The sequence below is a fragment of the Clarias gariepinus genome, chromosome 4, assembly GCF_024256425.1.
Source record: "Clarias gariepinus isolate MV-2021 ecotype Netherlands chromosome 4, CGAR_prim_01v2, whole genome shotgun sequence".
Lineage (NCBI taxonomy): Eukaryota > Metazoa > Chordata > Actinopteri > Siluriformes > Clariidae > Clarias > Clarias gariepinus.
The window spans coordinates 21,476,068-21,500,887 of NC_071103.1; the positions used below are offsets into that span (position 1 = coordinate 21,476,068).

Genomic DNA, 24,820 nt, shown 5'->3' on the forward strand with positions numbered 1-24,820 from the left:
CTTTCAAGCATCCATACAACAGTTAATTATTCTTACTACAAGAGTTAAACTTCTCTAATAGGGCACACTTTAAGGTTCCCCTGGGGAGTCAAATGTTTCAAACATTTTTTTTTGGTCAAACATCATCCATGACATGAGTGGAGCATACAATCTTATTCACACTTTAAATTCCAAATTTTACCTAAAATTAATGCACACCTGCAATTCACATTCTATTCTGCTTTATGTTCAAAGCCTTCCGAAATGTTCTGTAGATGGATATTGTGAAGAAGCCTGTTTAGTGGATTTAAGCAGCACCACGAAGATGGTAACTAAAGCACAGTGGGGTGTGTGATGAGAACAAGCTGTGCCATAGAGTCAATACAGCGATTAATGGAGCTAATTTTCTCCTGCAGTTAAAAATCATTTCACCCCGTCTCTGCCACTTCACTCCCCTCTGCTTCTTTACAGATGGAATATACTGTGCATAAACACTAAACATGCATATACACAAACAGGGCTAACGGTGGTATTCATTTCAGAGGAAATAAATTACTTCAGAATAAACTCTTGTGACTTAGAGACTTTTAGAGATTTAAATTACTTCAGATTTGTGCGATATACCCAAAGGAGGCAACACTAAAGACAGAGCTGGAACTCGGAGCACTTTCCCAGGCCTGAGTGATGCACAATAAGATGAAATTTATGCACAGAATAAATGATATGGAGGTGTGAAAAAATAATCCACCATGCACATGTACATACAAATGATTATAACTCATGAAAGTATGTTCAATTGTGTTTATTGATCAGTGAAATGAATGATGAAATGATACAGAACAAAAAAAAAAGGAAAAAATGCCAGGGTGATGCCAGAATGAAAACAAAATATATAAGAAAAAAGTAGAAAAGTTTTTGTTCTTAGTTGTTCCCCTAATGTTTAAATCTAACTGGTATGTAAAGAGTATGAATGTATATTTTTACAGGTATAGATAAAGTCATGATAATGAACATTGAAACAAAAGAAATACAAAAGAACCAGAATTGTCTGCAAAATGAATTGCACTACTGGAAAAACTGCTACAGAGCAACATGTAAAGCTGATGAGCTCTTCTGTTAACCTCTGCATTAATTGATATGAACCAATGTGCAAACTAATAATAAGGCTGGTTTAAAATGAGTTCCCCCTAAAGGATTTTGATAATAAATCTGGAAATTGTGATTCATCAGACAATACACCAATGTACAAATGTGGATTAGTGTTGAAATAAAGTGGATTATTCCTGCTTTGGTCACAGTCACTCAAGTGTAAATCCATACTTAGTAAAAAAAAGAGAATAGCACCACAAGATTACGTTGCCAGTGTAGGTCAAATTAGCACCAATTCTTCAATGTTCTCTAGCAAACCAGGAACAGGTCTTTCCCATCTTGAAAAGCTTATTAACAGCACTGGTTAGATGTAAGGCAATAACAGTAACAGGTTAAGGCTTCACAAATAAGTCCTAGGTATAGAAACCCATTTACAGTTATTTTTTTTTGTACAGCTACTGTAACCACTGCAATGTCCTAACAGACCTAAAATTGTTAAACCAAACGAGCCTTTTATCCAAAGCAGCTAATCTGTCCATGATTTCCCCAAACTTACTTTTTTTTTTTTTTTTTAAGAATTAATAAAAAAAAAAAAAAAAATAAAATAAAATAAAATTAGCATGAGACTGCATTGCATCGCCATCAAGGAAGTACTATTTGGGCCTTGGTAAACCTTTAAAAAATATGGAGCTGCGCATTCATGCATAGAAGCATGCACAGAGAGACAGCAACAATATGGAAAGGATAAAAAAAAGTCAAACGTCTTTTGAATGAGACAAAAGAATTAGTCTTTTGGGTAAGAATGAAAAAGTGTAAAAAAAAAATTATAATAATAATAGCAAAGGATAGTTAAAGGAAGACCAGTTACATTTTGCTTTAGACAGTTTAAAAAGTGCATATATATCAGCAAAAAGCATAAAGCCATTCGTGTTATACTAATCAATTTATTTTTCTGTCAGGACTGATCCCTCGTCCCATTAGGAATTTTACATATAGTTGTCTCATTTGTTGTTAAACAAATATAAAAGAAAACATTAGCATGATACAGACCCATATTCAGACAATGCTTGCAAAAGAGCAACAAAGTTTGTCAGTTTCTGTCAGTTAGAATGAATTAGTAACAAATCAAGATATCTCTTATGACCAGCATCAGCCAAAAATAGGAATTCCTGATGACTGCTCAGCTCTTTTGAGTACCACTTGTAGTCTCAACTTGAGGTTGAGACCACCATTTTTTTTTTTTGTTCTTTACTGTACCAAGAATATAAGAAAACAAATAAAAAGACAGTTGCAAGCAAGGTACTGTATATTTAGGAGTTTCTGAACAAGTCCTTCCAATGCAATAGGCTGAGTTCAAGTTGCATGCCACAAGGCGTATGAACAGTTCTGGTTCCGTCCAGATTAATAATTTTTTTAACCTATCCTATCATGACAGCATGATTTGTTTATTTCTTTTCTTTTCTCCTCTGTAGTCAGGCAGAGGACAGAAAAAATGTGGACATGAATGCTCGTATACACAAGCAGTGTCCTGAGATGCTCTTGTCCATGTGCAGTGTATGCCAAGGCTTTGGGATATCAACACCACACCAAGGCAGTCCAGAAGAGTTGCCACACTCTCTGCTGACTGCAAGTTCCTTACAGAGAGGAGCACCAGCACTCCCGGCTCTGTTGCAGGGCAGGTAAACAGGAACAAACGGGTTATTCTCTGAAGCACTATCTGACTGATATACTGACAGACACATCAGATAGTAGGAGTAACATATTAGCTGATGTAGTGACTAGAATCTTTCCTTCTTCTCCCACTGACATATTTCACTTTAAGTGCTTACTACTGCTTGCTCCTGATCCAGTGACTTGGCAGAACCGCGCAGTGGCAAACTTAATGAAGGACAAAGGTAGCAACCAAACAGACACCACCCACTGGCTTGCTGACAAAGCACAGCTCAAAAAAGACCAAACGAGAAAAACATGATCTACAATTAAGGCTGTTTAAAATATTGCAGAATATTTGGGCCCCTGTTTTTTTTTTTTTTTTTTTTTTTTTTTGCCAGAACAGTCATGAGTTATCTACTTCTTATCGCTGTACGTTTAGGAGCAGGGAGGAAAAAAAAAATGAAAGCAGTAACAAAATAATTATATAAAACAAATCTTTTTGAAGAGAAATCTTTATTTGGTTTGGACTCTCTTTTTCAGGAGTGCTTAAAGGGAATCGTAAATATATCTAGTTCAAAATAATATTAATGGGTCAACGCCTAACACAAGGTTAAAAAAATTAAAATAAAAGTAAAGTTTAAGATGAATTTGCTGATTTCAAGTAACATTGTCTATTCTTTTTTTGTTCTTTCTATCAAGCGTGCAGTTGGGAGTAAAAACCTGGGGCTATAGCAATCAGCTTCCCCTCCCCCACTTAAAACAGTTAAGACCTGATTTGACGCAGGACGTCACAATGCACTGGGAGTCTTATCTGAAACCCTTCTTAGTCTTAAGTAGGCGCACTGAGCTGTAAGGAAAGGAAATGTAGTAAGGATGATTCACCCTTCCTCTCCTGGAGGGGGTAGATTTAGGCAAAGGCCCTCTCTGCTCCTCAGAGAAATGGAGAGAGAAAAAGGGAGATCAGGGCCGTACGCAGGTTTAAGGTGGGCTGTACCACCACAGCATCTGCCAAGGGGGGAACGGGAGTAAAGGGGGTGGCCTGGGCAGGGCTCTGTCTCACACCCACTCCTGCATGGAGCGCTTGCAGTACAGTATGTGGCGTGGTGTGCCTTTTCTCTTGAACTGAAAGATGGTGTAGAGCAGCACCAGCAGGCACAGTGCCAGGATACAGGGGATGACGATAGCGATGGCTTTCACTGTACTGGCCTCGTTGTCCAGCTTGATGACGATGTCCACATCCTCTGTGGGGAAGTGTTCGGGGTCAATGGGTGTCAGATCACAGCCCATGAAGTCCTTAAGGATGGAGCGAGGGTAGCCAGGCTCCACACGAAGCCTCTGATTGTTGAACTTCCAGTACTCTTTATCTTTGTAGAAGTATGTGAAACCTGCAAAACATTCAGAGACATTACGTCATGTCATGGTGAAGTCTGTCCTTGATAGGTGACTTATTACTCAAAACTATTTGTCTACAATTAATTCCTAACCATATATGCAAAAGATGTGAGAACATTTTGCTTTGTCCTCTGGATAACTTTAGCCCACTAGCCTATATTTTCTAGCACTGTTCTGTGTGGAGAAACAAGTGTGCTTCTCCAGCTCCCTGGTGGATAAAGTAAATGTAAGCTTGTGACATCCTCAGCAGGACAATCTGGCTGCAATCATCCTTTCTCCCTGCATGCATTATTTAGCCAAGTTCTCTAGGAAAAGAGAAGACAACAGTGCGGGAGCCAAAAAAACCCAGCCACTTGTGTCTTGCTGATTGAGGTGACAGTGAAGTGTGTGAGGCAGGTGGAAATCACTGTAGCAGTGAAGTAAGGGGTAGCACAGCAGAGTCCCCCCAAAAATAAGCTGAGCCCATCTGATATCACGGGTTCAGTTAACTGTAGAGGCCAAGAAGAAGCATGAAGGCTTTAGAGATGTCCACTACACATCTTTTTTCAATACTTTTCTGGATTCCTTTTTTTTTTTAAACTTGCTTAGTTTTTTCTTACAATATCAGAGTTGAAGAGTTAGTATTTTGGCAGAACTGTGCGGTTTGTTTATTCTGAAACGGTAAGGGATTGAAGGGCAAGAGAGAAGCCTGCTGCAGAACACTGCATTCATCGATCCACTGACTACCGAATGTTTATACTGCTGGTATGGCTGGTGAGAATAGCTGCTATCACCATCAAACCTTTTTGTTCTCTGTGGCATCCGGGTGATGTGCAGGGCCTGTGGCTGAATGCAAGCCAGCGATTACATTGAGAGTGTGCTCAACCAAATGATTTCCCAGGAATATCGATTCACCCTTCACGCTTAGATGAATGCTTGAGCTATTGTGCAGATCTGGCAGGCGAAGATGAGGACAGATGGCGTGCATGTGGCTCTCAAACTGTACACCTCCAGCAAATAGACTCGGCCAATGAATTTTGCAACGCCTACTCTCGACAGCCAATGGGAAGAGGTAAAAAATGAGAACAACATTTCTCTCCTGTGGTTCCTTTAAGCTGTGCAGTTGGATAGAATGAAAGCAGGACAGCGTAGACAAGGCTACACTGTGCTGAACACTAGTGGAAAGCTAAAAGAGACTTTACAGTAGGCTGTTGGCTAAATATATTAAGCAGCAATCAGTCAAGGGAACAGAACGTACCATTGGATTTGTCTACGAAGGCACCCTGAGGAGAATCTGGAACACCTTTCCACACTGCAATGGACTTTGGGTATCCAGGATCCATGGTCCGCATATCCTCATTGTATCTCCAGTATCTGCATGGAAACAATTAGTGCAAAGAGATGTAGTCAAATTCAAAGTCATAAACAAAAAAACAAAAACACATTAAGATACCAAACACAGACCTGTCTCCTTTGAAGAAGTAGGTCTTGGCTACATCCTCCCACCAGACAGCAGTCTCAATACTCTGAGCTGGCATGCCGTTCCCAAACATGGAGATGTCCTTTGGGTAGCCAGGCTGGAGTATGGTGTCCTTGAACACCCAGAACTGCTTTCCTATACAAATTAAAGCCACTATTAAATACCATTAAGTACAATTGCAAGTACTGTGATGTAGAGCTGAAGAGACAGTTTGGTAACCAAATTGCTGTACATCAATTACCAGCACTTCCTGTTGATTCTGTAATACCGTACAGCCCCCTGAGCAATTCCGCTATTGTTCACATATAATGTTTTTAAATCAATGTTCAGTATAATGGTTTATTTTAGATGTCCTGCCATTACAGTAAATTGTTTTCTTTTATAGTAAGCAAACTAGTGAAGCACAACCTTGGCAAACTGCTGACGTCCTGCCTGGCACTATCGTTATGATATAAAATCTCTTCTATTTACATTATTTTGTGATAAAACATTCCTTTCTATTCAACAGACATTTCATTTTACATTTCAGGCTGGACTGTTTGCTTTTAATTACACTCAATTTGCCTCAACCGGCTCGCATTACAGCACCCCCTAGCTCATACCCATTAAAACATGCACTCTTAAACATCAAGGTTCTGAAGAGCTTGCTGTAGAGTAAGTTCTCTTTTACAGTAATAGTTACAAACACATTTCTATAGAAAGCAAGTGTGTTTTTTTTTTCTAGAACTGGATAGTCCCAGGCGCACTAGTGATGTTGGATCATTAAGAAGCATCAGTGCTGCCTTAACATGATAAGAACTTCCATAAAAGAAGATTATTTTGTGAGGGCTGAAACCTAGGACAGGGTCTGTACAATTTCCTTTAAAACAGGAAATGCCTATCATTTCACCTGAGGGCTTTCTCAAGCTCCTCTTGGCAGGGTCGCTTGGCTGTACCAAAATGCCCTGGAAGCCAGACAGAGGCCAGCCAGGGGTTGGGGGCCTCTCAAGCTCTCTCTAAGCTCTCTCTCTCTCTCTCTCTCTCTCTCTGTGTGTTTAGCCCTTTGTGAAAATGACAAAATGTCCTCACAATTACCCAGACCTAAAACTGTGATTCTGCATATTATTGGATTATTAGAAAATAAAGAGCCAACATGTGTGTGTGCATGCAGTGTACATGTGCATAAGATGCCAGGAGTAGGTCATGATTGCTTTTCATCACAGAGACCACAGGGTGGTTTAAGATTTGTCCACTGTCCCAAACTCATTGGAGGTTTTTCTAGCGCGGACACTCAATTCTCCTTCTAGCTCTCTTCAGTGCATTTTCAAGAGCTTGGTAGTGTGCTCTAAGCAATAGCAAATTTCTGAAAAGCATTAAACCAAAGAAGTCTCGTAGCTTGTACCAAATGCCCTAGAAATGGCTCTGCTCTAGAAGGCAAGATGCTGTCATGCTAAATGGTTGAACTATGGTGCAGAAGTTAAGGGAAGTCAACACCACCACATGTAGAGGCTTTGGGCTAAATATCTGTCAGTGAGACCAGATTGGAATACATCTTAATTTGGTTTCTTCCTTCACTTGTTTCACTACATGTTTACAATTAATTATTTTAATTTCATTTAGGCCAAGTGCCAAAACTAATTCTTTCCGCCAGTTTCGCATTGAACAATGAACACAAACACTGCATTTCCTATTCCAATAAATATATTTAAATAGTCTGTTGTCAGACTTGGAAATGTGGCGAATGAGAATGAATAACATTCTTCAGTCTATAGCAGGAACACATTTAGAATCTTGCCCTCAACAAAAATCAATGCTAGAAACCCAGCTACAAGTAAGCTGCTGAAAGAAACATCCATTTTGACTCCACTTGTTTAATTCATTATGAATATTAGGATTATATTTGGATAAAAAAAACGATCAAATTAAAAACAGAAGTGGAAAAAAAATCTGTTAGAGTATTAAATTTGACAATTCAAACCATTTAAGGAAAAGCTATAGACACATTTTAGCAGAAAATAGACAAGACATGTGACATACTGTACAGAACCCTCCCTAATACATCACATAAATGTGTGGAATGTTACCATTTGACACATACCAAAGTGCAGTTTGAGGACCACAGTATTGACTGCTGTAGTCAACTTCTTTAAATCATCAAATAATGTGAGGTAAATGCCTGTGGTTACATCTTATAAGTAAACACTCCAGTTACAAGATGCTTTAAACAGCCAGATGCTCTCATCTTTTATCCTGAGCTCAACATTTCACCTGCAAGCAATGTAGTAGGTAGGGATATTAATGAGTGCAAGTGATAGACGTTAGATGATAGGCATTAGGGGGTTTGTGTACGCACGTGTGTGCTTGTGTGCAAGAACGCATCTGTAAAACGACTAGATGACAGGATGTCTGAGACTTCTGCTCTCAAGATGAAAGGAGCTCATTAAAAGAAACTCATCAGCAGTAATGGCAAATTGCAAACCAAATGAGATCATTCTGCATGGCTCCTGCACCCTCAGCTCCAATGTGTGATGCGGGAGTTACTTCTACCCAGTGACTAGCAGGGGGCGGCATTAAATTGGTGCATTCGGGGAGGAAAGAGATATGACAAATACACGACAAAACAAACAAAAATGATCCTGAAAGCCTGTGGCCAGCAACCATTAGTTTGTTTCTCAGGTACCTGAACTAAAGTTATTTTAAAAATTTTAAATAAATAAATAAATAAAAAACCTGTGCTCTACAGATTTTCTTTTTTTTCTCCAAAAGCACCAAAAAAAATTTCCCCACATTATTTAGAGCTCTATATACACACTCACATCTGTTATATGCTAAAACAGACTGGTGTATTTCCTTCTTTTTCCAAATAGTCTCAAAATATCCACCTGTGAAATGTTTTTTAAAACAAAGAGACTAAAGATTAAAGACTTGCACAGTCAGCAAGGCAAATTAAAGATATGCAGAGTAGTTTCTGGCATGAAACTGTGTACACATATGCAGTCACACACCACATAGATTACCATCATAGATTAAGTGTTGAATTGCTTCATTTACGACAATCAGATGCTCTATAGATAAGGCCCTCTTGCTTTAATTCTTTTCCTGTAAGGCATTGTACTTGCAGCAGCTCTTGTTCCAAAGAAAATGAGGTTACAGCTCATCATAACACCACTCTTTCCACTGTTGCTACCCTGATTACTGCTTTCAACCCAAGCGCAAACACCGTACAATCATGCTGCTCTCTGGATGTCTGGCTTACTTCATGCTCTTACCTTTAAAGAAGACGAACTTGCCCTCGCTGTTCTCATAGACGGCGTCTATCTTGGCAGGCAGACCCCTCCAGAAGACGTTGATTAGCATGGGATAGCCTGGCATTACTGTATTGTCTCGGACCCTCCAAAACCAGTGATCCTAAAAGAGAGATACATTGCAACATGGTCAAAAGAGCCGGGAAAAGAAATTCAAGGAATCAGAAACACAGTCGATCATGATGAAAGTAAGCATTTCTGACAGTCATTAAAGGGATCCCGCAGTACTATGGGAAAACATGAAGCTGTGCATCACAGTGCTCTATTTTGAGGCCCCAGACCATCTCATTAACACTATAGACTGCTGTGCAGAGCCGGGGATGTGTATACTCTCCCAGTGGTTCTCTCCCTGTGGAGTTCCATCTAGTTTGACCTCATTAGAGCAGAGCAGAGCCCAGGTGACACTTATCACCTCCATTACAGGGGGGAGGTTGTCATTTAACACCCGTCACTCTTGATAAACGCACTAAAATATGAGACCAAGATTAAATTAAGTTGGGACTCATCCGTGCCTTTTTTCACAAGTTGAAAGACACGGCAGCTTTGAGATGAAGCTCTCGGCCCTCGTTGGTCTGCTGCGTTGCATGACCCGAGTCCGAGCAATGTGAGAAAAGTGGTTGCCAAAACACAAAGTATATGAGGTCACACGTATAGTTTACTTCATATTAAAGTTTAATGGGTTTGGCACTGACCTGAAAGTTTATATCCCTGCTGTTAATATTAAATGTCATTGTCAGGAGGCTATCAGGTTGGCGATTACCAATAACCCAAAATTCGTTCTCTACCAAATTAACAGACATACCGAGGCAATTTGGGAACTGCTTTACACTTAGAAGATAGCCAAACATATTTCCTTAACTTGGCTCCTTTCAAGACACACTGAACAGAATCGTAAAACCCACAGATGTGTGAAAGTTGGTTATTAAACTGCCAAAGCCTTTTATTACCCTTTGTGCGGGTTTCCTTTGTTCGCTCATACAGAAGAGCATACAGGATGTTTCGAGTTGATCCTGCACCACTGAGTGAAAAGCTTCTTTAAAGGTGTGCTTTGTCATCAAGTCTTTCAGTAACCTTAAGATATAAGGTGTGAGCCAAAACTCACAGGAAGGGCATTGAGCTGGAGAAACCATTACAGCTCGGATATACACTGCACCCTCAGGCTCACTTCAGGGCTCGGGAATACAGTGTATATAGTAGTAGAGTTCACTTCCTGTCTTAGCTTAAGAAGGAAGCTTAAGAAATCTTTCTAAATGGTAGTAAAATATAGAAAGAAGGACAAAGAAGGAAAGACAAAGAGTGAGAGAGAGAGAACCTTTTTAACGAGCCCATGTCTGTCACTGAACTCTTAAATCTTTTACTCGCATGCACAACATACACCGTGCTCTCCAATGATCAGTGTCCTCTGGTGCAGCTGTTCGCCCCAGTGCACCTCAAAAGCACTGACTGATTTTAGTTGTTTAACATTTTCTCTCATATGGCATGCCGGCATAATTGAAAGCAGATTAAACTGTGAAATTAAAACCTTCTTTCTCTTTCTTTCTTTGTCTGTAAGGAGAAAACATAGTGCCTCCCTCCCTCTCTCCTGGGAAATACTGAGCCAGACTGTGATGAGGACAAATTCAACTGGCACTCAGTAATCAGACACCCGCAGAAACAACACTAACCTTTTTACAAAGCGGGAGCCGTTTCTGGACACACAATACAAATCATTTCATTATTCCTTTGTTTAGAGCACCCTGGCTGCAATTCCCCAGTCAGTGGCTTCATAATCTCTTCCACAAATTCTAAGGAACTGAGAACCAGTGCCTGTCTGTCCACCACAATAAACATGGTTGTAGTTTATATACGTAGAAGCACACAAAGCTAGGGTTTGGAAATGGACAGAGACAAAAAATGGATACAGAGGCAGCACAGAACAGAAAGAAACAGAAAGAGAAGGAAACCCAGACAAAGGGGCAGATGCTCTTCTGCTGTTTAGGCTTGTGCATAAACATTCATTTGAAGCACATATACTAAGTACAGATTAAATCTAACTCTACTTTTACACCAGCAAGCAAGGAGTCAATTATATCTTGTCTTGTTCGTCACTTGTTGATGTCTAACGTCTGCTAGTCGTGTCACTTGACCGTGCAGTGTTTTTTTTTTTTTTTTTTTTTTTGCAACAAAAACGAAATGTGTATAAAGCAATAGATAACCGTAAATCAGCACATAAATTGGTTGTTTAAATGACATTTTACACGCTTGGCCTAGTGGGTTATTAGAAAGCCATCAAATCAATACACTGCTAACTGTTTGCGTCTCCTTCCGCTTTGTGGGTGATGTAAGCGTTCTTCTTCGTCGGTGTTTAGTGGCGGCTTGCATCCGATTGCGCGCTGTCACGCTAAACAAATAATTGCACAAAACCATAACGCAAGCTTTTAAAAATTAATTAAAAGAAGCTTTGAGGCAGAAGATTTTGCCTTTTTGTAATCGAATTACTCGAGGGATCCTTTCAGGCCTAGTGTGTGTCTACAGTATGTGCGTGTGTGTCCCCGTTTCTGCAGCCTATTTGTCGTTAAGCTCAGTCTCCTGTTCTCGCGCTCTGTTTAGGCGCGCTGCGTTGTGATTGGTTCAAATAGTTGGGAGGCGGAAAAAGTCGGGAGTGTGAAAAAAAATATTCACATCACAATTTCAACACGATTTCAATTAATCGCACAGCCCTAGTCTAATCAACTAAATTTACCACAGGTGGACTTCAATCGAGTTGTAGAAACCTGAGCTCAATTTTGAGTGTCATGGCAAAGCCTGTGAATACTTATATACATATGATGATTTTCATTTTTTATTTTGAATAAATTTGCAAAGATTTTAAACAAACTTCCTTCACATTGTCACTATGGGGTATTGATTGTAGAATTTTGAGAAAAATTATTATTTGAATCCATTTTGAAATAAGGCTGTGGAAAAAGAGAAGCACTGTACATCTGTGTATTCTACATCTACATGTAGGTGTGTTAGCTCAGGAGGATGTTAGCTAAAGATTGAAGGGATGAGGACGAAACATGAAAAACTTGGGCTGCGCATGGCACCAACAAAGGCTGAGAGAGGCCTGTGCAGATTTAAGCCTCTCTTATCCCAAGGAAACTGAGAAAACACAGACAGGTAAACTCCCAGTTCAAGAGAAGATCCTTCAGCACATACCTGAGCTACATTAAATTACATCCTGCCAGTACAATGTCACACTTACACACTTCCGAGCAAGGACCAACTATCTAGAGGGAACTTCTGTAAGTGAAGGAAACTGTGGCAACATCCTTAAAGATAGTTGTCTATACTGATCTAAACAGGGGCTGTTTGATTCTGAACATGGCGATAAAACAACTGTAAAAACAGTATACAGGAAGTTTGCAAAATATAGTCTGTGTTATTTAAAAGCTGCTTGCCAATCAAATGTCACTGAATTTATTCAGCTGGCATGCACTGCCCAAACACTTGCTGTTCTCATCCCAGAAAAGAAACAGCTTTCGATGTTTATCTACATCAGGCATTTGGAAGATGAGGTCTGCAAGCCCTAAAGCAAGGAGCAGGTTTTGTGTGTGGGTGTGTGCTCATGAAGGAGTAACTTTGAGCATGGTAATCATATAAGCCAGATGTATGCCTGTAGGAACTCTTCCTCTTGGCTGATCATGAGGATCATATATCTGCATCTTGCTGACAAAGAGACCCAAAAAAAAAAAAAGAGAGAGAGAAAATAGTATGGGGAAAGATTTGGCATGAATGGATTCAAGTGCAGTTGAACACCACATGTATTCTGCAGTTGCCAAAAGCGCTTTAAATGTTTGTGTTATTGCACATGCATATGAAACTGAAATGAAGTACTGAATGAACTAGCTGAGTTTTGTCCATGTGCCTTGACTTTATAGTTACATAACCCAATGTGATTTAACTGTACAGTTGAAGCCCATTAGAGAACATGGATACAAAACTTCTGCTTGTGATGGCAAACTTAGATATGCAAAAAGGCTTCTTCACTCCTCAGTGCAGAGGAAAATCCAGAGTCAACAGAGAGCTTCTTTCAAGATTTCTCTATCATGCAACCATTGCATACGCTACGCTTCTGAAGAGAGAGCCTCAAGAGGAAGGGCCCTCATCTTTAATTAATGTCCCACGTCTTTGGTTCACAGTGAATCAATTAAATTCTTTTTGTGGGAGGAAGAAGAGAGGCACACAACTTTTTCAGCTTATAGCGTGGATCAGAAACTGGGGCTGTAAAGCCATGATGAAGTGCCTCTTTTCTTCTCTGCCTTTCCACTACTTTGGACTCCAACTGTCACTTTGTGTTTGTGTGTGTGTGTGTGTTATTGAAACTTGCATGGTGGGGGATTGATTCTTAAGTTTGATGAGGTAGCAACAGTAGATCTCTGTCTCTCCTGCTGCTCACCAAATGAGGCTAATATAATCCTTCACTCTCCGGCTTGCTGCGTTTGTACCACTGAAGTCCAGCTTAATGAGCTAAGTCAATTACCACCGCTGCTGGCCCTGAACACAAGCAATATCACTGCCAGTCCAAAAAGACCCATTTTAAGTGAAAGATTTTGTAGCGTTCAAGTCAAACCGGGACTTGTGACAAACTTTTTCATGAATGAAGGCATAAAACCAATTTGTGTACAGGGAGATTTCAGAGGACACCTGCGGCACAGATGACGTCATGTTCTAAACAGCAGTCCACGTCCGTGTCCAGGTATAATTGGGTTCTATATCTGATTCGATCCACCTCTATAAAGCTGGAAATGCTTGTGTTCTTACTCATAAAAATCAACCAGACTTTGGGGTAAAGTGTTCAGAGAAATGATCTAGTTCTAGAACAGTTAAACATTTGAATGGCACAAAATGTTTTAAAGATGGCCATATGTTCGCAAATGACATAACTGAGTGAGTTGGTTCAGAGTCCACTGCAGTCGTTTCAGTGAACATTCAACGCGTCAAATGGCTGATCACTGAAAAATGAATAAGAGAACTTGTCACCAACTTGCAGAAGAAGCGCATCTGTTTGTAGAAACCGTACACAGAATCCTTCACAAACACCACGTGCAGATTACAGGAATGTGGAAGTTATTGCCTCATCCGCTTTACAGTCCAGACCTCCCTCCAAGCCACATTTTCACATGGTCTATTAAAGGAGTTCCTGGGAGGCCAGTGGTTCAGACGTGAAAGAGCCAGTCCAACCAGGGCTTTGGCAAAATGGAAAAACTTTCTACCATGACAGTATTCAAGCACTAGTGAAACTCTGTTATAAGTGCATTAGTGTAATATTGAATTATTTTCAGAGAAATAAAGCTAGTTTAATTGTGTTCATAATTGTGTTCTGTCACGCTGCTGATTTAAAGGTCCCAGTTTGACTTGAACACCCGTCCTGTGCCTTACCATGTGTCACAGTTTAATACAAAATGATGAAGATAAGGCTTGGATAATGTATTTAAGTGATGGAAATTAAAACAAAAAGAATTACAGAGGTCTTGTAGAAAATGAGGTTGTTCCAGAAACAGTGCAGACTGGCAGAGCCGAGATGGAATTCAGCTTCAACTAGCTGAAAGAAGAACCCGAAGAAAAATGACACACAATCAGCCATGAGATATAACATCTAGTCAATTTCTCATCGTGCACCATTTCTGACACTCAAAGCGTAGTTGGAGTGCTCTTAGCTGTGGGGTGTGAAAATAAAAAGATCACCTAGTTCGCCATAACCTGTTACAATTCCTTGCTTTCCCTTTCAGCCATCTTAGAATTTCAAGATACACATCAGACCAGGGGCTGCAGGCAAAAGAAATATGCTAGTATTTCTGCATTGAATACAAAAGAATGTTGATATGCAGGCTGGCTTCATTGCCTGGAGTTTTCTTTTCAGGCATCACTGACATGAACCAGAAAAGCTTCCACAGGAACAACTGCCAATTTAAAAATCCAAAATATCAAGTTTAAACCTTTTGCCCCTGATTTGCCCCTAATAGCCAAACACGAGGCGTCCAGTGTTCTAGTGATACACCATCCACATATTTATAACGTACTACCTTCGCCCCATTTAAGACACTGCTCTAATTAAGAAAGGTAATTCGAAAAAAACAAAGGCACAATTTTTAAGTGAAAATAAACCATTTTCCAGAAAGGCTTCACATTACTCACAAAAGACACATTGACATGCATTCAGACTATTCATTTCCCTAGTAAAAATAAAAAACAAATGGTTTAGTGAGGAGAAAACAGGATTTCACTGTGTGTGGCTTTAAGGAGAGGATTATGGGTTGCTATGGTGTTGTTAGCTGACTCACAAATCGGGACACTTTAAAACATCTTCAGGGTTTTAACAGTTAGTTTGGAGGACCAAGAAGATGCCGAGCCTTCTTCAGCATACATAACACTTGTTTCATTGGAACAACGCTCTGTTGATTGCAAGTAGATTTAAAAAAAATACTGTAACAGAGCATAAACCACTTATTACCTTACTGCTATAAGGGGTATAAAGAAAGTAAAAGATCTGGTGGGTTGAAAGAAAAGACACTCCTTTCATGGATCACTGAACACGTGGAACACATGTAAAGCACACTGCTCTCACACATGGTGCTGTAACATTGCCTGTCTTAAACAGGAGTAAGACTGTGTGGTGTTCATTCATAGCTAGTGGTGTTTATAAGATAGGAAAAGAAAAGGGCCTTTATATGGGAAGACCCTGAGTGGAACTGCTGCCCCATACAGTAATGAGAAAGTTGAATGGGCTAACAGTTGAACCTTAAAAGACAGCCTCTTTATTACACTCTGTAGTGCACTAGTGTATTTGGTCAGAATTTGCCCCATGTGAAATCTAAGTGGTGTGTGTTAAGCTACCTTAAACACAAACATCTCCTGGCGCAGGATGGCGAGCGTGTTGAAATCACCGTCACAGATGTTGGGCTTGCCGTTAGGATGACTTGGTTTGTCCCCTGTTGGTAAACGTGGTGGACGTGTCTGGCGGTCGTGTTTACGTGGGTCTGAGGGGGGGTGAGAGCGTGGAGGGGGGGCTGTCGGTAAAGGTTTTGTAGGCTGAAGAACCTTGTCTGGGGGTCCTAAAAGAAGAGCGAATAAGACTTAGGAACACAGTCGCATCATTCTTTAAGACACATGATGGCATGCTATCATAACTACTGCATCAAACACATTCCAGTGCACTCATTCTATAACTGTGCATTAAGGTGAAGGTAGAATAAAATGAATCATTCTCGATGAAATGGATATTAGCTATAATTTGTTGCATAATACCAATTAAACTAAAATCTTTATAACTTAAGAGTCACAGTCCGAATTAGTGCCATTAGTGGTCAAATTATTGTAATAGAAAGTGATGGGTGAGTAAAATCACGATCCCGCAGTGTTGCCCTCGAGGTAAGGTCAGACAATTAAAGAGATAGTTATACTTCTGGTTATCCCAGCATGGTCGAATCAGCAGGGAGGACGAGAGGGATTTCATTCATTGACTGAAATAATCTCCTAAAATAGAGTCTGGGTTAGAAGAGAAAGCCCCAGCTTGTATTACATTAGAGATGAGAGCAGAACAGAGTAGATAGTGAAAGAGTGAGAGAGAGAGAGACTATAAGAAAAAGGTGTCCACTGTGTCCACAAACCTAAAACTGGCCTGGGTTTCTTTATTCAGGAAGAGCGATTAAGGGTTCACGAGGTCCTGAAAAATTGCCAAAGAGTTTGTAAAACGCAAACACAGATGAAGGATTTGCCTAAAGAGCTGTATTGTGGCTAGTAGGAGGTCCTGACTATTTCTGCTTTCTGTGGAGTCACATGTGTTCTGTTTGCTTAGCAACTGTTAGCTGTTAGACGACAAATCTAATGGTTATAAAGTCATATGTGGACACCTGACTCTCACACCCATCTGTTTCTTTTTTTTTTTTTTTTTTTTTGAACATCCCGTTCTGGATTTAGCACACCTTGGCTGTTCTAATCATCACCGCTCTTCTGGAAAGGTTTTCCACTATATTCTGAAGTGTGGCTGTGGAGAATTTGTGAGGATTAGTCAGGGCAGTCACTGATGTTGTGTGAGGAAGCTTGGCACATGGTCCCCTAGTTCTAGTGATGGGAATTCCTAATGCCACAGCATACAAAGACATTTTACACAGTTGGGCGCTTCCAACTTTGTGCTAACAGTTTGTTCAGGAATGTTTAGCAGTGGCAACAGTACATCCTAACACTCCCAGCTTCCCTACAGCCACTGGCCATCAGGAAATCATTTTCCATGTTAAACTCCCATTTAAAATCACGTTCAAATCCGCTTCCTGTTCCTTTCAAAAGGTCTGAGTTGGAATATTTTGCATATCTGCGTGTGTGCGCACACTCTCCACAGGCTGTTTGTGACTGTTATCTTATACCCTAATCTTTTGCGTCAGACCTCATCCTGTGTGTATGGCCTTGTGTGTGTCTCTGCAGAAGAAAGGCTGGAAAAGGAAATGGGAGAGGAAGAGCAGAGAGTGGACAGGGTGGGTGGGAGTGTCCTGAGGATGTGACTATCTGCCCAAGGAACCCAGGTCTGACCTGCCCTTGCAGTTGCATAGGATGGGCAGTGTGGAGAGGAGAAAGGAAACAAGGGAAAGAGGGCAGAGGTTAAGAGGAAACGCTAACCTTGTGAAGCTCTGCTCTGACCACACTGACTTTGGCTGTCAATTTGATAAATGTGGAAAAATCATTCTTTTTGTGTGCTGCTGTTCGTATTCTTGTATATTTTTGTCACCCAATCCAGTATATAAAAGATATGTGAATGTTTGTTACCATGACATGCCGTCTATCATTAGTTCCAGTTCCAAGGATCGTTATATTGCATATGTATATGAATATGTCTGCAATATGTTCTCAATGGAAATACAATCAAATAAATTCTTCCACTCGTTATTAACAATGAACATCTTTAGATAAATCTAAATGTGGTAACTACTACAAACTTCATGAAGTCAAAAACGCCAGATCTTTTTTTTTATTTTTTTATTTTTTTTATCTTAGCTATTTGTGGGATCTTTATCAAATCAAGTGGGTAAAACTGGTAAATACAGTAAGGTATTAAACTTCATTGTCTCTGCACTGCTGGGCCTCACTAACTATAGCTGGCCTTACATCAAACTTGTGCTGTGTTGATCTCAATGCGTGATCTAAAAAGATGTTTCTAAAACAAGTGACCAGCTCTTTTTCAGACAAATGACCTCATCTGCTCCACTGGCCGACTTACTGACCAGCCATGATCAGATCTAACTCTAAGTCTTACCATAAATCTTCTGGATGCCCTGCAGGTCATCGTAAGGCAGTTTAAAATTCTCTGTGTCCATGTACTGGTAGAAGGGAGCCATGATGGCTGTGGGGTCGTTGGAGTGCTCCAAGCCTAATGCATGGCCCAGCTCATGCACCGCCACCAGGAACAGATCATTTCCTACGCACAGAAAAACACACAAACATGAGACTTTGAAGAGTGTGGGAATGATAACTCTGCATAGAGAGTGTGTGTGTGTGTGTGTGTTTGTACTTTGCCTTAGAGTCCACTCTATAATAAAAAAATAGATAAATAAATAAAATGATACCACAGATACCCATTGGAACCCATTATTGTATCAAGCACTGTCTCTAAAAACATCAAAATGCTGTATTTTTCCAAAGAGCTGGAACGCGGTGCCCTTAGAGTACTGTGGTAATCTGTGAGCCTAAAAAAGCCCCACTGGCTCTGAGCCAAGCCCCTGTCTCCAGCCAGCACCGTGTGACACTAACCAAGGACCGCAGAGTGCAGGCACAGATGTACACAGCCACATCACCAACTACACAGCACTAATCAGTCCATCTCTGCCTCCCTGTCCTGTCTCTCCTTTCTCTTTTCCCCTTTCATATTCCTTGACTCTATTTATATGTTCTGCCTTCATCTCTCTCTCTCTCTCTCTCTCTCTCTCTCTCAACTCTCTCATTCTCTTCTTATTCTCTAATGCTCCTTTACAAAGACATGTAGTTTTTCACCCATTAATTTAATCTAATCGGACCTCCCCACACTTTAGAAGACTTTTGAGAGGTTGGTAAGGTGATGGTAAGCATTTCATGGCAGTTTGCTCAGTGCCAGTTTTAAAAGTGACTGTGCGAGTCAGCGTCAGGGCTAAACCCTGCTGTGGAGAAAATGCATCATGAAGTCACTTTGGTTTTGTTCTAAATAACTCAACTGAGCTGAAACATCAAAAAGCATTAAAGAACGGAACAGTGAAATTTTTATTACAATTCCTTTGGAAACATGTGACTAAACTGTTCCTAGTCTTCTAGGAAGGGATGCATGCAGATGTTTTACAAACAGTAGGAGAGTCAGTGCGGACAAAGTGAGATAGCATAATGATATAAAAATCACTTGTGGCATGAGAGGAATTGGGGCATATTGCTATGCAAATGAGGTGTTTGAGATGTCTACTTTGGTCTTTTCCCCTGGTAAACTTGAGAGGATGACAGAGAGAGAGAGAGAGAGAGAGAGAGAGAGCGCGAGAGTAACTGAGGCAGATTAAGTTGAGATGAGGTAGCCTGCAGTGGTTTCTTCTACCACTTCTGCTTTCTTCCTTTAAATCCCAGTATCACATAAACACATGTCTCTACCCATGGCCCAGTTTAGTTAGAGAACACTTAAGAAGCTTTTCCCCCTACACAAAATATAAAAGACAAATGAAAATCAACCAGTGTGGGACAACAACGGAAATGAATCTGGTCAGAGAAGAGTGTCCATGGAGTGCACCAGTCAGTGGTGCTTCAAAATACAACAAGAACAAAATTCTAAAATTCTGCAACATTCATGCTTTTCACTTATTTTCCAGAACAGTAGAGTGATAGTAGGAGAAGAGAACAAGGTGTTAATCAAACATTGTCAGTTAAACAGGGATAAACCTGTATTTTGCTGGTGTCTATTAAAAAAAAAAAAAAAAAAAAAATATTCGCTTTCCTGTGTCACCTTATCTAGAATGAGGTCAGGGCTTTGTGCAGACTGCTCAAATTCTTCCACTTCCACCAGCTTTTCAACCTCCACAAATTGCCCCAAAATCAATCCTGGTCATGACAGAAAGACACCATAACACTTGATGCACAATAACCATGCACAAGGTCCAGCAGACGAAGAGTCCAAAGTCCTTGACTCAGCCCTCAAACTCCCCAGACCTCGACGCTACTGAGTACTCATGAGCTGCACTGAACAAACAGGTGGCAGCAGAAGGGAAACCCAAAACATTATAACCTGGGTGGAATTTATATTTAAATGTTGCTGATAAGTGATAGATTATATTGTCAAAAGTTTAACGACATCTCAATATTTCCCTATTTAATCACTAAAAAAAGAACAATAAAAATAAATAACAGTTTCACATTCCTACTGGGAAATGGAGATAAACTACCAGCTTTGCTATTGTAGTGTCCGTGATGCCCAGCACACTGCATCTTAAACTGCCTGTCCTTAAACAGCTTTATGAGTTCAGAGCAGCACAGTCTAAGCTCCTGCTGAATTCCACACTATGTTCACATTACAAGCCAAACTGCTCAACCCAATATGCATGTCTTGACGGTTGACTTTCATAATTACAAGTGACTTTCATCTGATTTTAACATGGACGCGTCTGTCCGCTGAAACGGCACTCGGGCGCACATCGATACGTTTTTGCTCACACTATCTGGGATAAAACATGTCATAAGTTTGTGCGAGCGCTCCTTCATTTCAAACACTGAGTGCCAATTTAGCAACAACAAAAAAAATGCTTTGGATTTTGCTAGGGCGGATGGCAGCTTTACAGTGAGCTCACTTTACAGTAGCTGTTTTAGCAGGTACTGCTAGCCCTGCTATGAAATCCCCGCACTGGTGGTGCTGACTAATAAAATCAGTGCCCTACACATGCGCAAAAAAAGTACAGAAAAAACATCTATATATTTTCTTTCTTTTTTTGGTTGAAGCTGTTCTATAAAATAAGGGCATAGGTTACTATTTGCTGCTCTATACAGAAGCTGATACACAAAAAAGCTTCATGTCAAGTTGCACCTTAGAAAGCAAACACACTGAAGGCTAGCATAATATTAATTCTAAATCTCTGTCTCTCTCTCTGAGGTTTAGCCCTCAGGCCACACAGCCAGGATAACCTGCAGTATTACTGTCCCAACTGCCCTGAAAGATTTACTCCTGAGGGAAAGGCAATAGTTCTCTGTTGCACTTAAGAGGTTTGTTTGTATGGTTTTATGAGACTCTCTTCAGCACTGAACACTAGACCTTGTTAGCAATTACCAGTTCATTATAGATGAGGCATACACAGTAGATGCATTCAGACTTACGCTTTCAATGTCTCCCTGACACACACACACAGACACACACACAGAGTGCATTATGACTCCGGCTTGACTCCCCTCAGCACCGCTGACTAAGCCTGAGGCTGGGTTCCCACTGAAACATTTGAGAATATAAAAACAATTTTCTAAATTGTCTGCAAAAGACAATGCAAATTAATCTGTGCTACAGTCACAAAAAAGGACATTATAATGATTATAAAGAAAACTATCTAATCTTTTGTGTTTTTCCTGAGAACATAAAGAAAATAGTGAAATAATGGGAAACTTTAATGTCTAAGGTTCACTTCATTCCTGCTTTCACTTCATTCGTGCATTTGCAGTAAATACTTTATCCTGCTCAGGCTTAGGTTGTTAACTAGTAAAATCTGGAAAAGCTTTTGTTTCATTGTCTATCTAAATAGTGCAAGGTTTTTTGTTTTTTTTATTGGTACAGCTACAGTACTAAAACATCTGATATATGTTGTGATTTATCTGAAAAATCTTTCTCTTTTTCACACATTATCTTTATTAAAAGGACAACAGTTCTACCTAAGCCAAGTGCATATACTTTTTTTGGTCCTTTTTTTTTTGTTGCCATTTTCACTTTTTTGAAAGTTTGTAAAAATAAAAGCGCTAGCTGGAAAACCCCACAGTTATTGCAACAAATGAGACGTGGTTTGGGAACTAGGCAGGAGCTTTCATCCAGGTGACCTTAAACAATTGCCTCATCTGGAACACCGGCCTCTCCTGACCCTCATGCTTCAGATGCTGTCTCAGCTCCTGTAATGTACACAAGGCTCTCCACAGGGATCCCTGCTGCAGCATTTTGTTTTGGATGACGATGCTGGACCGTGCCTGCAGGGCACTGACTAAATATGCATTCCTCCAGGGAGACGGTATTTAAAAAAGTAATAGGACAATACTGGTGGCCTTACAAGATCTTCCTTCAGAGCCTTGGAGCAGCCTTTAGAGAACAGTGTTTCACATTTAGTTTATTCTCCTGATATCACTGGGGTAGACAGAAGGGAAAAGGAGAAAGAACTTTCTAGGATCAGCTAAAAACCAGTCCATTAGTCCATTCTCTCAACGCTCATCAAGATAAATCACAAGCCCACGTACACACATGCTCCTAGCCCATGGCCTTCAAAACAATGCTTTTTATCACCTTAGAAATCTTACGATACTGGTTATTTATCACTGCAGGACATTATCCAAAATATGGGGCAAGGTAAAGCTCCTGCAAAAGGGTGGGTTATACACATGTATAATGGCAAAAAGTCATGATTATAACATTTCTGAGTTTAGAACAAGTAAAATTTTATTTTCTTTGTATTTCAGCAGAAATACGAAGTGTGCGTATGTGTGTGTAAGAGTGAGAGGAAAGAAAGAAAGCCAGATAAATGCTTACATTCCTGGCGTTTGTTCATTATGGTTTGCTAATTCCAAGACAGATCATGTTCTTAAGATCGTTCATGGGTGTGAAGAAATGAGCCAGACAGACTGGGTATTGGCTGCCCCTCCATCTCCCTGTTGTTCACGTTCCATTTCTCCTTCTCTGGACTTTTGCTAATCTTTGTGACTTTTGCTAAATTTTTATTCCTTCTCATTTCCTCAAGTATCCATTGTTGATTCTGCACGGTATGTACACTAGAACAAGACTTAAACACTCCAACAGACTGCATGTTATCCTGCAGCCTAAGGTACATCACTCTTTGATGTGAGTTGAGACTGCTGAAGGTCAGGGGAGATTAAGGACGGCGGTCCGTGTCCAGTCGGCTTGGCGAGAAGCACTGCGCAGGCGGAAGAGGCTATTGCTCCACACATGGAAAGTTAATGCTGGAGTCAGTGGGAGAGCGGCTATTTTGAGGGCTTGCCTGGTGGGTGTCAGCGGGGTGCTCTCTCCTTATACAGCAAAGGATACTGAGCAAATACAGCTTAAAACACTAGCTCTGCACACCCAACTGCACACTGACACTGCATTCACTGACCTCAAAAACAAATCATATAAACACACAAATACAGTCTTTCTTACAAAGAGTGGACGAATCCAGAGCTCTAAGTGAAACAGCTTGCAGGTTTAGCCAAGATCCCGAGCAAACAGAAGGTCATGCGATTATAAAGGTCTGTTTGATACCTGCTGATATATACTGGGTTAAACATAGCCTAGTAGTAGTAAAGAAAGTTTACCTGAAGCCTTTTGTCAAGCCATACAAAGTTTTAATCAACATTCTTGCTCACTCACTTTATCTATTTTTATTTCCCTTGTGCAGACAGCATGCTGATAGCCATCAGACCCATGTGACCAATGAATAAATAACACTTTTTGGTCTTTTGCAGTTGAACAGCTATTCCTTATCAGGCACACAGGCACACACATCCTGCCAATCATCCTCCAAGCAAGGAGACAAATCCACAGCACAAGGACACTGTTGGTCCCCGCACACTGCCGAGCCGTGGAAACGTGTGGGGAACAAAATATCCCCCTTTTTTAACCTTTTGTAAAACACACTGCCTGGCCAAAAAAAAGACAAATTATTGGGCTGCTAAAAGGATTGTGCTGAACTGTCAACTTTGCAGCAGGAATGTAGTCGAGAAAAAAAAAAAAAATAAAAGAAAAACAAAAATAAATCCATAACTCTGTTTCTTAATGAAAATCAGAGCATTTCCATACACGCACAGTATAGGGACTAAACAGTTGTGTGGCCATAAGAAAACCACTTGTCAGTTAGAATAATCAGGGAAAAGCTTAAGCTTAAGCTAGTTTTGCTAAATCTGAATCAGAATTAAATAAACACATTTGCTTTGCACTTCCAGCCCGGTTTAGCAGCTCACATCTAAAAAGCAATGCTACAACTAAATTTCTGGCTTACTTCCTGCAGCTGGATCAATTCAGGATTAAATCACTCTCTCACTGCAATCAAACTGCTCTAGAGTTTACTTACAGCTTGTTTTGATTTGCATCTGATTGCGAATTCTTACCTGCACAAATGAATTGTGCTGAGAGGGAAGACACACCAGGGTTTAATTCAAATGGACTACGTAAGTTAAAGCATCCTTAAGGTACCAGAGGGTGCACTGATCACGACTATTTGCAAGTCTTTATACAGCAGTGTTCTCCAGTAGAGGGATTAATTCTTTATATGACTTCTTATGCAGTATTTTCCTAAAGCCCATGCGCTTCTGAGGGAGAGAAAACATTCCCCTCAACTTTTCATTTCCTGCATGACTATAGACACATGTTGCCTTTTTCCCTGTGTTTTCCTGAGCTATTACAGACATCTTTAAGAGCATGAAACCCTCTTAAATTCATATCCTTATATGTCAGTGCAGAGCATGTAGACTGAAACAGAACTATTCTTTCTTATCTGTGAGTGCGGTGCCATGCAGCCAGGGTATCTGCGAGACTATTTACAATGAGAATATTTTATAGGTCTGCTGTATTCATGGAATTTGCTCTTTTCCTGTCTCATTGCACTACCAGCATTATTAAAGTTAGACATCAGTCTGTTAGTCAGATAGACATCTAAGCCAAGGAGAGCCCTGGGACCATTTGCTCCAAGAGGGCTTACACCTGGCATTAAGCTAAGTCGCGCGTAACTTTCTGGGGTGTAGATTTAAGATATTGTGCAAACTGGTCATAAATTTT

The 24,820-nt window shown here is 40.3% G+C and overlaps 1 protein-coding gene across 2 annotated transcripts in view; it reads right to left on the minus strand.

The window, feature by feature from the left end:
• Positions 1 to 3,215: 3,215 nt before the first annotated feature.
• The window catches only part of LOC128520336 (matrix metalloproteinase-16-like), a 59,272-nt gene continuing 37,667 nt past the window's right edge, over positions 3,216 to 24,820 (minus strand). For both annotated transcript variants that reach the window (XM_053494527.1, XM_053494526.1), the window contains 6 exons: positions 18,125 to 18,286; positions 15,715 to 15,932; positions 8,821 to 8,959; positions 5,557 to 5,707; positions 5,351 to 5,466; positions 3,216 to 4,106 (listed from right to left, as the gene is read on the minus strand). In XM_053494527.1, coding sequence (XP_053350502.1) covers positions 3,778 to 4,106; positions 5,351 to 5,466; positions 5,557 to 5,707; positions 8,821 to 8,959; positions 15,715 to 15,932; positions 18,125 to 18,286 — 1,115 coding nt within the window. In that variant the 3' untranslated portion in view covers positions 3,216 to 3,777. The remainder of the gene's footprint in view (positions 4,107 to 5,350; positions 5,467 to 5,556; positions 5,708 to 8,820; positions 8,960 to 15,714; positions 15,933 to 18,124; positions 18,287 to 24,820) is intronic.